At 35.8% G+C, this 13,315-nt stretch overlaps 1 protein-coding gene across 9 annotated transcripts in view; it reads right to left on the bottom strand.

Moving 5' to 3' along the window:
• Positions 1-13,315, bottom strand: part of EXOC6B (exocyst complex component 6B) — a 616,421-nt gene that overhangs the window by 350,828 nt on the left and 252,278 nt on the right. For all 9 annotated transcript variants that reach the window (XM_040458548.1, XM_040458544.1, XM_040458543.1 and 6 more), the window contains one exon: positions 13,133-13,309. In XM_040458548.1, the coding sequence (XP_040314482.1) occupies positions 13,133-13,309 (177 nt within the window). The remainder of the gene's footprint in view (positions 1-13,132; positions 13,310-13,315) is intronic.

The following is a 13,315-nucleotide window of genomic DNA, read 5'->3' as shown; positions in this document are numbered from 1 at the left end:
GGAGTCTGTATTTTTCTAGTTCAAATAGATCTATGAAGATACCAACAGCAGCCACAAACAGTATACTCAAGATTATCCTGCCTTTTTAACTAGTTGTTTTCCTTATGAATTCACATGAAATAATTTCATCACCAAGGACAGCAGCTGCCCCATTCCCTATATAGTTCCTGAATGGAGGGCATTAGTGCCTTCTGTCAACTCAAACCTCTTCATTATCAGAGAAGCAAATACTAGGTTAGATTTTAGATTCTGTAACTAAGAAATTTGTGCCTCAGGACATGTTATAATATTATATAAGTTAAGATATTAAAATAACATAAATAAATAAGCTATCAAGAGAATTTAGGAGTGACTGGACTATAACATTCAGGGGTAGATATCATGAAGACAACTGTTACGCGCTACAATTATGCATTCACACACCCATTAGAGGTCATGTATCACCAGATACAAATATACATGGCTAGTCTGTTTCAGTATGCTTCTTACATTTGTAGGATACATATTAATAGCTTCCATCAAAGCTGTAGTTTTTGTTACTTATTGTCTGTAGATTTTGTTAAATAGCATCATATCCTATCGATACATTAGCTATCACACAGTGCCACTATACAGGTGACAAAAAAGAGTCTGGAGGCAGAGGATGCTGTAAAATAAGAAAAGTAAATTCATGAATAGGATCAATGAAAGGCACCCTGACTTAGAATCAATGAAAGGCACCCTGAAAAAAAGTCTTATGAGACTCTGCAGACCATGTATTGGAGAAGATGATGTAAAGATGCAGAGTAGAAATGGACATATTAGATGGTCATAAAGAAAAGAAGAATAAACATTTCTGATTATAAAAGTTCTTGCAAAACAGCAGGATCTGACTTTTATGATGTTTTTCTTCTCTAATACATCTTTGTATTAGACAAAGATGACAATTGAAAATTGACAATTGAAAATTGAAAGGTTACTGGTTAAGTTCTTTCCATAAAGAATAAGGAAAAATGATTGTATTTCTTAAAGAAAAAGGAGATTTTTATTTTAAAATAAGTGACATCAAGCTTTAACAGATACATTTATTTAACATTTTTATACCACCTTTTCCCCCCAACAAGGGAGTTGGAAGTTAGTAGCTACTTCTAGTGAAGGGAAGCAGGAAAGAAAAAAATCTGCAGGTAACAATATCATGGATCTACCTGCTTTACTAACAGGTAAGCATATCGTTAAGAAAAGGGAATAAAGTACACAACTGCTTGCCTCCTTCCACTCAAGAATATTTACCTATGCTGCTGATAAAGATAGTACCTGAAAAAAAGAAATGCATTAGTGTTGTTCACAGCTGTCCCAGGAGATACACACACACACACATACACTATACCACACAGGCCACTTATTTTTCTCTTATGAAACCTTTCAAAGTCGGTAAAACATCCAAAAAGGGTATGATAAAAATTTGCAAAGAATTTAGAGATGTTTCTTCTCACTAACATCTGAGTCATTCTCCTTCTTGAAAATACTTTTGATTACCACTTTTCACAAAACAGTTCGTTGGGATTAGTAAATGAATGCAGGGACTTGGTGCCCATTTCTGAGCATTAGTTGGATCTCAAGTCATTAAAATGTACCAGGCATCTTTCTGAAGGGAGAAAACAAGAAATGATTAGCTGAAAAGAGCACTACCTTTGCACTCAAAGGATCAATTTCGACGGTCCATATTATGTCTGGAAGCCAGGAAATACCTGGCAAACATTCTTCACCAATGTGCTTTTCTATACTACTCTGCTTCCAAAGCTTCAGAGAAAAGAAAGGTAGAATTCATTTGGACATAATCTTCCACAGAGCTGGAATGAACACCATGGAGGCACCAACAAACTCCAAGGCCTAGGACTCTAAGTGACTCGAATTAGCAAAAGGATAAAAGAATTTTCTAAACCTTTGAACCTGTAAGAATACCCTGAACAGAGCCCTAGCCTAAAAACTGCATAATATTACTAAGAGCTTCTCGCGAATGACTAGGATTCTTCCTGAGAAATCCCTAAACAAATTACTACATAATTTACTCAAGTGTTTTCACTAAGCAGAAGAAAATCAAGAAAAATCACCATTCTCCCTATACTGAAATGCCGCAAAAAAAACTTTGTGGCCAAAATCAAAAGCTACTCTCTCAAGAATTCTCTGCTTAAAGCTGAACACTAAGGCAGTAAAAATTCAACTGGTCTTTATTTAACAATGGTCTACTATAGGCTAAGACATGCTAAACTGTTACACAAAAAAGGACCTTTAGCTGTAAATATAGTATTAAATATAAAGGTTTTGAGAGGAAGAAAAATTAAGCTGATCAAAGTAGGTAGAAAAAAATGTTATAGATGAAGAATTAACTTTCCTAATACAGAAACAACTCACTAAGACTGAAAGGGGGAAAAAAACCAAAATCGTTAGAAAAATAGGGACATGAGCAGTTTACTTTAAAAAAATATACAAACAGCTCTCAAACTTATAAGATACTACATTTCACCCATAGCCATAGGAATACAAATTAAAACTATACAGAGAGACCATTTCTCATCTATGCAACTTGTAAATATTCAAAAGCTTAACAAAACACTCTCTTAAAGAAACTGTAAGGAAATAGACACATCACACACACCTAGAGGGGGGATGTATAGAAAATGGTACGACTTCAATGAAGCAGAATTTGATATTATCTAGCAAAACTATACATGCATTAATTTACTCCTTGAATCAACAATCCTTCTAGGAACTTACCCTGAAGATATATATCTGACTATAAGAAGAATAACTCTCAGGTTTCGGGGTTGATTTTTAAACTGTTTTTTAAATTTTAAGATTTTTTATATAAGGTAAAATTCACCCTTCCAGTGAACAATCCATTAAGTTTGGACAAAACCATATAAGCCTGTAATCATTATCACAATCTAGATACACAACAGCTTTACCACCCCCAAAATTCCCTCATGCCTCCCTGGAGTCCATTATTCCCTGACACCCAGCCTTTGGCAAACACTGACCCAGTTTATGCCCCTAATTTTGCCTTTTCAGGAGTATTATTTATTCAGTCCCAACGGTATGCAGCCTTTGAGTCTGACTTCTTTCATTTAGCATACTACATTTGCGGTTCATCTGTATTGTTTCATGTATCTGTAGTTCATTTCTTTTTATTTCAGAATGAAACTCCAATTATGGATATACCACAGTCATTTATCCCTTCCCCTGAAGGACAGTTGGGTTGTTTCTACTTTCTGGCAATTTCTGAATAAAGTTGCTATAAACATTCGGGTGCAAGTCTCTGTGTGAACAGATGGGGAAATACCTATGAGTGAAATTGCTGAGTCAGATGGTGTGTGTTCAACTGCATAATACACTACTACACCAAAGTGTTTTCCAAGGTGACGAAACTATTTTGCATTTCTGCAGCAATATCTAAGAGCAATATATACAGTTGCTAGGCACCCTGCCGGTACTTGGTATGGTCAGGTTTTTTTAACACTAATTATAATAGCTGTGTGGCTGAAACACTATATTTTAATAAGAAAATTTTGGAAATCATTAAATGCCTACATATAGGAGATTGGCTGAATAAACTGATACATTCAAATAATGGAGTACTAGTTAGCGGTAAAAATAGAATGAGAAACATGTCTACGAATTTATATGGAATAATTTATAGGACATATTTTCATGTGGAAGAATAAGGTACAAAAATATATATGTATTACGTTATTAACAGCCGTGTCGTATAAGGTATGGGGAAGGGTATGTGAAAACACACACATACACACATGCTCATGATACTGATTACTTAGGAAGAGTGCGTAGGACCAGGGTGGAAGGGATAAAGAGGAGAATGGGATATCACTGAAAAAAATCTTCTTATAGAATTTTGCTTTCTTTTGTTAATTTTTTTTAACATTTATTTATTTTTGAAGGAAAGAGAGACAGAGCATGAGCAGGGGAGGGGCAGAGAGAGAAGGAGACACAGAATCCGAAATGGGCCCCAGGTTCTGAGCTGTCAGCACAGAGCCTGATGTGGGGCTCGAACTCACAAACTGCGAGATCATGACCTGAGCTGAAGTTGGTTGCTTAACCGACTGAGCTACCCAAGTGCCCCTAATTTTGCTTTTTGAAACATGTTTACATTTTACATATTCAAAAAAATTAAATTAATAAGGATGAGGAACCCTAAAAAATATATAAAAAGAAACAAATGAACCTAATTATATATCAGCTTGGTAACAACCACATAGAAGAAAAAGCAAAAAAAAAAAAAAAAAAAAAAAAAAAAAGAACAAAATAGTCTGAACTATAGCCCCAGTGGGATATATTGTAGGATAAAAAGAATTGCAAAAAGAATCTTGAACCTAGTTAAGTTTACTCCTTTTAGTGACATGTGCATAGCAACTCTGAAACTTTTTTGTGTTATATGAGTAGACAGATGAGTAAATATATTCATACTCTGGGAACCAGAATTCTTAGAGATACAAATATAGAATAGGAAAAGAGGAAGACCTATGATATTCAGGTGAAATTAGAAGCATCATCTTTAACTCAGGATTTATAAAACTGTCTATGTGTTTGTGTAGTGTGTGTATTTCTTAGCTCTCTCCACAGAAGGAGCATACCTAATGCCCATATCTCAGTTCTATATATCATTCTCCAGTAAAAGGGAAAACTCTTTGACAAACTAGCTGATTCTGGGGATAGGGCAGAACTTGGAGTGAACCAAGAACATCCTGTGCCAGAAAAAAAGGAAGTGCTCAAAGATTGATGGAAACATGTCAAAAGATAATGGGTAAGACTCCCACTGGCCAAATTTGGAACAATTAGAGAATCCAAATGAAAGACAGGAACAGAATCTAACCCATTGTATATGAAGTAAGAATTCATGTGCCAATACTGACACTAAAAAAAAAGGGAATGGGACAAAAAGGAAGTTCTTCTTTATAGAAGAATGCCAGCTAATCAATGTGAAAGAAATGATAAAAATAGAAAAATCACTCTTTTATAATCACCATAAATTGCATGATTCAGGGACAAAACATCAATGAATTCTAAATCACTAAATCAGAAAAACTGTCAGGGAACAGGATAGTCCCAGGATCTAAAGTATCATTCCACAGATCACTTATTAATTACAAAAGAAGAAGGGTACCTTTACAGCACAGAAATCTGGTAGACTCCACCTTCACTACTGGTGTACCTCCTGATATGATGCACTAAAAAGGACCTAGTATTACTTTTGTGATTTTCCTGTCAAAAATGATTAATCTGAACTTAATCATGAGGATTATCAGATATACCTAAATAGAGAGATATTAAAAGAGAATAAAGAGACAGAAGAATTAAATGCAACGTGTGATACTTGACTAGACGTGGCTGCAGGAAAAATGATAAAAGAATTTGCTATAAAGGACATTATTAAGACAACTGGGGAAATTCACACATTGGTTGTATGTTAAGTGGTAGTGTTGTATCAGTGTTAAAATTCCTGAGTGTGATCATTGCATTGTAGTTATGTAGAAGAATGTCATTCCTGGGAAACCACAGATTGTGGTATTGGGATTTCAAATACAATGCATGAAATACACCACTTTCTTTTAAATGGCTCAGCTTTGGCAGGGGAAGGGGAGGATTGATGAAACAGATTCTTTCAAAGTCAAATTTTTAAGAAAGAAAGTGCCAAATTTTAATAAGCAGAGTACTTAAGTGAAGGTACATGGATGCTCATTTTACTACTCCTGTAACTTTTCTGAAGATTTAAAATTTTTCAAAAAACTAATAAATTTTTATAAAGAAAGTGCTACTCCAAAGGTGGAGTTTGGGGGGTTGGTGAGATAGGTGAAAGGGGTCAAAAGGTACAAATCTCCAGTAATAAAATAAATACGTCATGGAGATGTAATGTACAGCATGGTAACTACAGTTAGTAATACTGCATTGTATATTTGGAAGTTTCTAAGAGATCTAAAAGTTCTCATCACAAGAAAACAAAATCCTGTAACTATGTTTTCTGATGGATGTTAACTAGACTATTGTGGTGACCATTTTGCAATACATACAAATATTGAATCATTATGCTGTACTCCTGAAATTAATATAATGTTATATATCAATTATACCTCAATTTAAAATAAAGAATGATGGGACACCTGGGTGGCTCAGTCGGTTAAGCATTGACTTCGGCTCAGGTCATGATCTCTCAGGTCATCAATTCGAGCCCCACAGTGGGGCTCTCCACTCTCAGGGCAGAGCCTGTTTCAGATCCTCTGTCTCCCTCTCTTTCTGCCCCTCCTCACTTGCGTGCACAGGCTCTTGCTCACTCTTTCTCTCTCTCTCTCAAAAATAAACAAACATTTTAAAAATTAGAAATAAAAAATAAATGAAATAAAGAATAGATGTATGAATAGATAGGTAGATAAATAGAAAGATGATAGATAGATAGATAGATAGATAGATAGATAGATAGACAGATGGACAGATGGATGATGGGTGGTCAGAAGAGGTCACATTGAGCCAGTCCTCAGGGAAAAGTAGAAGTTAGTATTTTAGACAAGGATGAGGGGAAAAGGAGTATATTCCCTAATTAGGGTTATGAGCAATTTAGTACAGAGTGAAGGGAGTGACTGAATAAGCAATGAGCATATAAAGGAAAAATTCTAAAAGCCCTGAAAAGGCAGGTAGATGTTTATAATTGAGGTAAATAATTCCCAAATGACAAGACCTTTATACTATCAGTACAATGAAAAGATTTTAAAGATCTTAAATCAATGTGAAGCATAATATATCTTTATGAACAGACAGACCTAAAAGACAAACGAATAAGAAAACCAAAACAGAATATTTGATGCATGTTTAGTTTTCATTCAACTTTCTAAATTGCTTTTATTGCTATTTGATTTTAAGTATGGGTATTTATTCTTCATATGACTGCTTATATTCTTAATAGAACAGTTGACATTAAGAACAGAAGTGAAAAACAAAGTCTACAGTGGTGGGTAGCTACTGGGAATAAGTGAGTCAGGCCAGCTTTTCATATTGTATTCTTTTAACAGGCATACGTTGTATGTGAAATATCTAAAACTATCACTCATTTTTACAAAGAACTCTGTTCTCATCATTTTTTTCCCAAACATGTGGCCCCATCAGTGTACCTTCCAGTTTGCCATTTGTAAATACAGACATGGTATAAGTAATAATGTATTTCCCTCGATAACAGCACAGATGTGATAATAAATGGCAATATCCAATGTGCAGACACAACAGGGATTGTAGATTAGTGAAAATAATATATCCCTGGTGGCAATCTTGCTGCTCACGGTAATTCTACTACTACCATACTTGGAAAGAGCCTACTACATGAATTCGCTACTTAAAAGTTGGCAAATAACTTAAAAACTTTTAAGTGCCATGCAAGCCAATAGCCATTTTGCAATCTATTTCTGGCCCATGGGCTGCCAATATGCAACCTCTGATTTTAACTCCAAAGTTCTAATGGCATCCTTTATTTAACTTACTGAGAAATAAGTAACAACTCATTTTGTTACCTTCCTATCAATAGAAAGTATTGCAATAAGCACTTTGAAATTTGGGAAAATATCATAATAACCACCATTTTTCACAAGCAATTCAGCATTAAGTAATCACTGTCACTATTTTATAGGTGACAAAGAGATGCTCGAGAAATTACACGATTTGCTCCAATAACACAAGGCTGACAAAACTTGTATTTTTTAAATACAAATCTTGCAGTCTTTCCAATCACTCTGTGAATTGTGTCTACCCCAAAGTTCATATGTTGAACCCCTAAACCCCAATGTGACTGTATTTGGAAATAGGGCCCTTAAGGAGGTAATTAAGGTAAAGTAAAGTCATAAAGTAGGGACTCTAACAGGACTGATGTCCTTATAAGAAGAGGAAGACACATCAGGGGCATACAATCACAGAGAAAAAGCCATGTAAAGACACAGCAAGAAGGTAATTGTCTTCAAGCAAAGGAAAGAATCCTAAGGAGAAATCAACCCTGATGGTACCTTGCCCTTAGGACTTCCAGCCTCCAGAACTGTGAGAAAATAAATCTCTGTTGTTTAAGCCAGGCAATCTATGGTATTTTGTTATGGCATCCCTAGCAAACAAATAATCTTGTTACCTCAAAATTAGTACAGTACCACAATCATAAAGACATCTCAGCAGACATTATTTATATTTTACATGATACTTGTATTTAAATTAGCAATCCCATTCTGTTAACTTCATATTTCAAAACAGACACCAAAATCTTGAGAGAGAAAACCTGACATGGATTTGGTCAACAAACATTTATCTGACCCATACTCTATGAACAGTTGAATGGATAAAGTAATGACTACTGTTCTCTAACAACAAAAATAACTAAGAGAGACACAAACTAGAATATGAGATGTGCCAGAAGTATGGTACCAGGGAATGCTTTAAGAATGCAGAAGCTCTGGGGCGCCTGGGTGGCTCAGTCGGTTAAGCGTCTGACTTCAGGTCATGATCTCGCAGTTCGTGGGTTTGAGCCCCACATCAGGCTCTTTGCTGACAGCTCAGAGCCTGGAGCCTGCTTCAGATTCTGTGTCTCCCTCTCTCTCTTCCCCTCCCCTGCTCATGCTCTGGCTTGCTCTCTCTCTCTCAAAAAAAAAAGAAAAAAGAAAAAAGAAGGAAAAATGCAAAAGGTCTTTGGGGAACCTGGGTGGCTCAGTCAGTTGACCATCCATCTAGCTCTTGGTTTCAGCTCAGGTCATGATGTCACAGTTCATGGGATTTAGCCCCATGTTGGGCTTCACATTGAGTGTAGAGCCTGCTTGGGATTCTCTCTCTCCTTCTCTCTTTGCCCCTCCCTAACTTGCACTCTCTCTCTCTCTCTCAAAATAAATAAACAAAAAAAAAAAAAAAAAAAATGCAGAAGTTCTGAAGTAACCCAGAAACAAAAAAAAGAATCATAGGCCCTGCTTCTCCAAATCATTTCTTACTCAATACTGCTTTATTTCAAGCAGATTGTTTTGTTTACAGTAGATAGTGTTCCATCAGTCCACGCAAATCTACATTATCAAGAACTGTATCAACTTGTGTTTCACCTTTATTTCCCAAAAAAGACACAGTCATAATGCCATCATCTTAACTAATATATAATGGTAGCATTGTATGTGCCAAGCACTGTGAGGAGATACATTATGTATCATATGATACATATGTATGTATGTGCCAAATCATACATATTTCCACTGAAAATCAATTTAATTAAGTTGTAGGTCAAAAATGATCAAGTATCAGTAGTGCATAGTTCAACTTTAACATACAACAAGTTTAAAAAAACTTACGTTAATTAAGGTGACTCTTTCATTCGCTTAGATACAAATAGAGAATTTTACAGAAGAATACTTTTCCTACAACATCTTCTCAGCAATCAAGAGACTGACTCTGTCAGGGCGCGCCGGTGGCTCAGTCAGTTAAGCATCCAACTGGATTTCAGCTCACGTCATGATCTCACGCTTTGTGGGTTTGAGCCCCACATCAGGCTCTGTGCTGACAGCATGGAGCCTGATTCTCTGTCTCCCTCTCTCTCTGCCCCTCCCAGCTCAAGCTCTATCAAAAATAAATAAAATAAATGTTTAAAACAATTGATTAAAAAAAAAGAGAGAGAGACTGACTCTGTCAGTTGGTTCTCCATGTGAGCTGGTCTTTCATCCAATATGACAATTTACTGCTGTGACTTCATCTTCATTTCCCAGGCTATTCAGTTTTTCTACCTCTGGCACAAACTTTACTTCAGTTCAACAATAAATTAAATATCTGTTTCCTAAGTTCAAAGCACTTTCTAGGTGTTCGGGTTTTTCTACCCATCTCATTCTGTGGTCTCCCATTAAGTATCACCACACTAAAGACATAGTTAATAGCCTACAAATGTCATTTGACTCAAAGAATACTAAAAGTGCACTAAATACACTTTTGTTCAAAGCACAAGAAGGAGGATAATACCTAGACTTAAATACATTAAATCAGAATCATAAAATTTCACGAAAAATAATGCTGGTAATCTGTAAGCAACAGATTTTAGAAACCAAATGTAACTTTCTCTTAAGTACTGCATTCATTGTTAGAAAAAATTTAAGACATTTTAATGAAAACTCAGTAATACATCTAAACATTCAAGGGTTTTGTTTTCTTTAGGCACTAAAAATGTTTCCTCAAGGTCCTCTGTAGCCTTGCAACTCAAAATGTGCTCTGCAGAGAGAAGCATCATCCTTACCTGGGAGCTTGTGAAAAATGCAGATTCTCAGATTTCACCCCCAACCTGCAGAATCTAAATCTGCATTTTATTATGACTCCAAAGTGATTCCTACGCACATTAAAATTTAAGAAGCACTTAACCTATAACACGGGTTCTAACAGGGGTCCTGAAGAGCAACATGAGTTTCACGAATCCCCTGAAATTTCAAGCAGAACCTTTCATGAGTGAATATATGCATATTTCACTGGGAAAATACTCCATATATTTTTTTATCAATCTCTCAAAGGAATATATGACCCCAAATAGATTAAGAATCACTGCCCTACAGGATTGTATGCCACAGTTTAGAAGTCAAAATATTTCAAAAACTATTTACGCTGCTCTCAATGAGGTCTGTTGAAGAATGACAAGAATGAAGGTCAGAACGTCACAGTGGGTCACGAAAGACCTTATCTGAAGAATTTATTCACACCATGCAAGAACTATGCCAAGAAACCAGTTTGGAGACATCTAAATAAATAATTCTCTACATGAGGTTTGAGATTAAGAATGTGCACTTGAAGAAGATTCAAACTGAGAAGTAAATAAATAGAAGGTAGGATTTTTTTTAAGATAGGATGCCATTAGATGACAGCGAAGTGCTGAATTCTTGTTGTAAGAGCTCAATCAGCAAGTCTAACAGGATTCTGTTTGATTTGGGATACATGACCATTTTAAAATGTTAACTTCCAAGTACATTCTTATAATATTTCATTTATGAGGAACCCTCAACACATTTCACTAGTCCCACTTTCTTTATCTTCTCTGGACCTCAGAAGACAAAACAAAGAAATAGAGCACAAAAATTAAAACGGATTTGCCCAGGATCTTCAGTGAGTTTATAATAAAGAATGGCTTACATCCATAAGGTTCTCACTATACGTCAGCACTATGCATTATTTTATTCTTTCATATTATCATCTAGTCATCTCTTTGAGGCGTGTATTATGCAGAAGCACAGACTATGTCTAACTTCTATTTCCTTAGGTCATAGTGCCTGATAGAATATAATTTCCTTAACAGGCACCCAAAATGTAAATAAAAGGCATTAGCTGGTCTTTGTTGCTTCTGATGCTTGATTGTGGTACTACTATAACTTGTCATCAGTGATGGGCCTAATACCTGACAATCTGCTCTCCAGGATGGACCCATATCCTACCATATCAGTCATTCCAGACAAGAGGAGACAATGCCAAACACTCAGGGGGATCAAGTTTCTCTGCCCCGTTTTATTTCTACAGGTATAGGCAAACGCCTGATTCTTTTCTTCGCTCTATTTCTTATCCACGTACAATAGGGATTTTGATGGAACTTTCACGCATTATTACCTACTAATGTCCCTCATTTACATAATAAACATATCCCGAGGAAGAATATGGAGGTAGTGAAACATAACAGAAGTCGGCAAAGAAGAGTAACAACAGGACAGGAACTAACATTTACTGACTACCTTTTATGGAGCAGACACTTGTGCAATTCTACGGGGCAGAGACTACTGTCTTTACTTTATAGATGAAGACTAAAGTTCCAACAGGTTAAACAATGATCTAAGATTACAAAATTAGACAGTGACAAGTTTGGGGGTATAGTTTTGGGGAGGAGAGGAAAATAAAGAATAAGAAGGGCAGGAGGACAGAACAAAGAACACCGGTGGGGAAGACAGTGAACCCAATTTCATCAGGAGACATGAAACAATGAAAAGCAGACAAGCACTTGAAGGCAAACAGGTTACAGAGTGCAGGCATAAATGGTTCCTCACACATGTCAGTGGACATTTAAAAAGTAAATGATATGAGTTTTAATGAGAATTTTAAAAAATAAAATTGAATTAAAAGGCAAAGCCAGAATCTGAATAAAATCTGTATGACTCCCAAGTTCATGCTCCTAACCACTACATTCACAAAGAAACTGATCCAGTTTATGCAAATGGTATTTAGAAAAACAGGTTAACAAGATTTCTCAAACGTCACAGTAGTTTTATTTTTAAAAACCCACTGAATGTACTTCTAACAACAAATCAGGACATAAATATATGTACTACTGAAGCCACTCTATCTTATTCTTTACCTGAAAGTGACACAGAACTAATTTAAGAGGTTACAGATATGTCACAAAATTCCCAAATTCTCTATAAGCACTCCTATTTATTTCCTCCAGAAATGTATTGTCAACTTTCTCAAGCCTCTTTATATTTTCAGTCTAAGATCCCTTTATTTGCACACACTGTTTAAAACACTATCTTTTGGGGCACCTGGGTGACTCAGTTGAGCATCCGACTTTGGCTCAGGTCATGATCTCATGGTTTGTGGGTTCAAGCTTCCACATCAGACTCTCTGCTGTCAGTCTGCTTCAGATCATCGGTCCCCCTCTCTCCCTTCCCCTCCCGTGCTTATGCTTTCTCTCTCAAAATTAAATAAACTATTAAAAAAATAAATAAAATAATATATTTTATCTCAAGTAGCTATGTTCCAGTTTCAGTGGAGGTCATCTAGATCTTTCTCTAGGTCAGATAAACTCTACTCTTTCCTTAATGTAGTGCCCAGTCAGTATACAATCAAAAACCTTGAAACTTAAAAAAAAAAAAAAAAAAAGTGGATGATTGTATTCAAAATCTAAAAAATTAGATTCTAAGATATCATGGTGCATCTTCAGTTTCCTTAAGTTGAGGCTCATCTGGATTTAAAATGATAATTTGATTGTGGGTTAAATTTAATTGTGGATAATTGTGATGCAGAAGATCACACAAGCTATATTACATAGATAAATTCTTCATCACATCTCAAATATACTACATTTAAACCCAGTAATTAGTCCCCTTTCCCCAGTTCAAATGTTGGTTACCTCTTCATCATCTTCCTCATCTTCAACATCCAGAATTCCTGAGTCCTGTTCAGACTTGGGGCTAGTGCTTTCTATCTCTGTATCAAAAATTGTGTATGCATCTTTCTTAGATTTTCTCTTGCTACCTATTCTGGGTTGTTGCAAGACAATGTTATCCAGGTTTCTCTGTTGCTGAGCCTAGGA

This window comes from Herpailurus yagouaroundi, unplaced genomic scaffold (genome assembly GCF_014898765.1).
Source record: "Herpailurus yagouaroundi ecotype Mexico unplaced genomic scaffold, PumYag 221, whole genome shotgun sequence".
In the NCBI taxonomy this organism is placed as follows: domain Eukaryota; kingdom Metazoa; phylum Chordata; class Mammalia; order Carnivora; family Felidae; genus Herpailurus; species Herpailurus yagouaroundi.
The sequence above is the reverse complement of the archived record's forward strand: the minus strand, read 5'-3'. Positions and strand labels throughout refer to the sequence as shown.